Here is a 2,253-nt window from a genome sequence, read left to right as displayed (position 1 = left end):
CTGAACTTATAATTTTTATTTGTATCTTTAGCGCTTGGGATCAAGTTTACATGGGGAAAACCTCGACTTTTAGAACATTAGGTGATTTAGTTCGGAAGATGGTGATTAACATGATATATTCCTGCATATAAATCTATGTTGGGTGGAAAAGTAGTATATGTAGCTATTTACTTCACATAGATGGATGGATGTTTACTGTAAAAGGACCAAGATTGGCTGACATGCCATATTTTATTCTTTAAACCCACATTTCTGCTTAGAACTCAGAGCTGTATAAATGTGCCTAGGAGCAATGAGTTTCTCACTTCTCTTGCCTGCTGGTTGCAATTAAGCCTAAAATTTTCGTAAACATTTAGGAAACGAATTGAGTAACGAGCTTCATTTTTACGGTCTTGTGTGCCTTCAGCTTTCCGTGTTGTTTAATGCAATATGAGTCTATAAAGGTCTTGAGAGGAGGGATTGCTTTGTGCTCTTTTATTTAAAAGTATATTTTGCAGAAAATATATATCATGTTGATTAATATCAAATGCGTTACTATCTCTGGAAGTCATCTTGTACCGTGCACCTCTATTTACCCCAAATAGTTCATACTGCATAGCAGAAAATTTGCACACATCTCATTTTCGCATCTTCAATTCTTATCTCTTTTCCTGCCACTCTACTGCACATCTACCCAACTATTTTTCTTAATGCATCGATTCATTTTTCATGGTTTGACATGCAAATTTGCGGAAGAAACGAAATTCTAGTTGATGGTCGGCTGCTGGAGCACTTTATTTGTTCGAACTCCATATTTACTTTATCTTTGCTTTCCTTCTATCTCAGTTTATGTCTCAGTAAAAGAATTGTTGACTATTCTCTCATTTGCATCTGATTGGTGCCTGAATATGAGGCATGTTGCATATTGTAAAAGGATCTTCAGTCTTCTTTATGACTGAATATGTGCATGTTGGATTTTACAATATAGGTGATTCCAAAATTTTAAAAAAAAGTCCAGAATATGAATTTCAAGTTATGTTGGAATCTACCTTCCAAAGGGTCTGGACAGAACTTGTTCAGGTCTCTACTTTTAACATGTTGTTTCCACTCTGAAACATAACTTAATTATTCAAAGCAGTGAAAACGATCTTCTCTGGGCCTACAATTACTCGATTTCACTAACTTTTAGTAGCATTTTTTTGAAAAGCTAGCTTTGAACGGTATAGGAGATTTTTGGGATATCCATAAAGATCCTCAAGCTGGTAGGGACTTCCTATTGTCTTCTTTGGTTGAAGAACTGGCCTAAACATCAAAACCTGTAACATAGTCTTGCTTCCTCAAATTCCCCCATTTTGCAGATGTTCTCTGGTCACTGAGCTTTGTTCATCTTTTTTGGCACTGCAATAGAAGATGCAAGGATGTACTTTTTCTGTTCTTGACTCCTGAAGCCAACAACTTGGTTTTCCTTGGTTTTGGTTTTTTTTCACATGGCTATAAAGTCTTTCCTTCAGGGTTCCCTCTAAAACCTTTGGCAAGCTTTGTACCTCTCCGGTCTTGTTCCCTAAAAAAATACCTTAGCCTTACAACTCTTGAATATTATTTCACTATGTTCTTGTAGTTTTTTATATGAAGTTCCTTTATGCTATTTTTAGTACTCAGACATAAATAAGACAACTTTCTAGTTGTTTAACCCTGCTGCTGTTGTTTGGACTTTCATATGATTCTGGTGGAATATATTTCTGGTTTATGCATTGTAAGACTGTGTTATGAGCATTTTTTCTGTTTTAATTGGTCTTTACAGGACGTAAACAAATCAGGTCCACATTGTGAAAGTTGTGGGTTGAGTCTTCCATCTAAAAGGGCAAAGAGACTGAAGCAAGATAAGCAACAATTGTTCTGTAGACATTGCACAAAGGTTTGTATGAGTATGCTATATTCCTGGCACGTTACAAAATTCTTCCGAAGCTATTTAGATTTTCGATTAAATGTGATTTTCTCCATTACTTTTGTGTTTTGATTGTGCATCTTATCCTAAAATTACAGCTATTGAAGTCAAAGCAGTATTGTGGCATATGTAAGAAAATTTGGCATCATACAGATGGTGGAAGTTGGGTAAGTTGATCTTCCGTATGATTGAGTATTGTTCATGTTCTCCCCTGCAAAAAAATGTTATAGTTATGCTCAATATGATAACACATGTGCTTTCAATTAGGTCTGTTGTGATGGATGTCAAGTTTGGGTTCATGCAGAATGCGACAAAATATGTGCTAACAT

General features: G+C 35.6%; 1 protein-coding gene across 1 annotated transcript in view; it reads left to right on the top strand.

Annotated features, from left to right (window-relative positions):
• The window catches only part of LOC109838809 (histone-lysine N-methyltransferase ATX4-like), a 24,633-nt gene that overhangs the window by 1,657 nt on the left and 20,723 nt on the right, over window positions 1-2,253 (top strand). The window contains exons 4-7 of the mRNA XM_020407234.1: window positions 32-101; window positions 1,781-1,894; window positions 2,023-2,091; window positions 2,192-2,253. Coding sequence (XP_020262823.1) covers window positions 32-101; window positions 1,781-1,894; window positions 2,023-2,091; window positions 2,192-2,253 — 315 coding nt within the window. The remainder of the gene's footprint in view (window positions 1-31; window positions 102-1,780; window positions 1,895-2,022; window positions 2,092-2,191) is intronic.

This window comes from Asparagus officinalis, chromosome 1 (assembly GCF_001876935.1).
Source record: "Asparagus officinalis chromosome 1, Aspof.V1, whole genome shotgun sequence".
Taxonomy (NCBI): Eukaryota; Viridiplantae; Streptophyta; class Magnoliopsida; order Asparagales; family Asparagaceae; genus Asparagus; species Asparagus officinalis.
The sequence above is the reverse complement of the archived record's forward strand: the minus strand, read 5'-3'. Positions and strand labels throughout refer to the sequence as shown.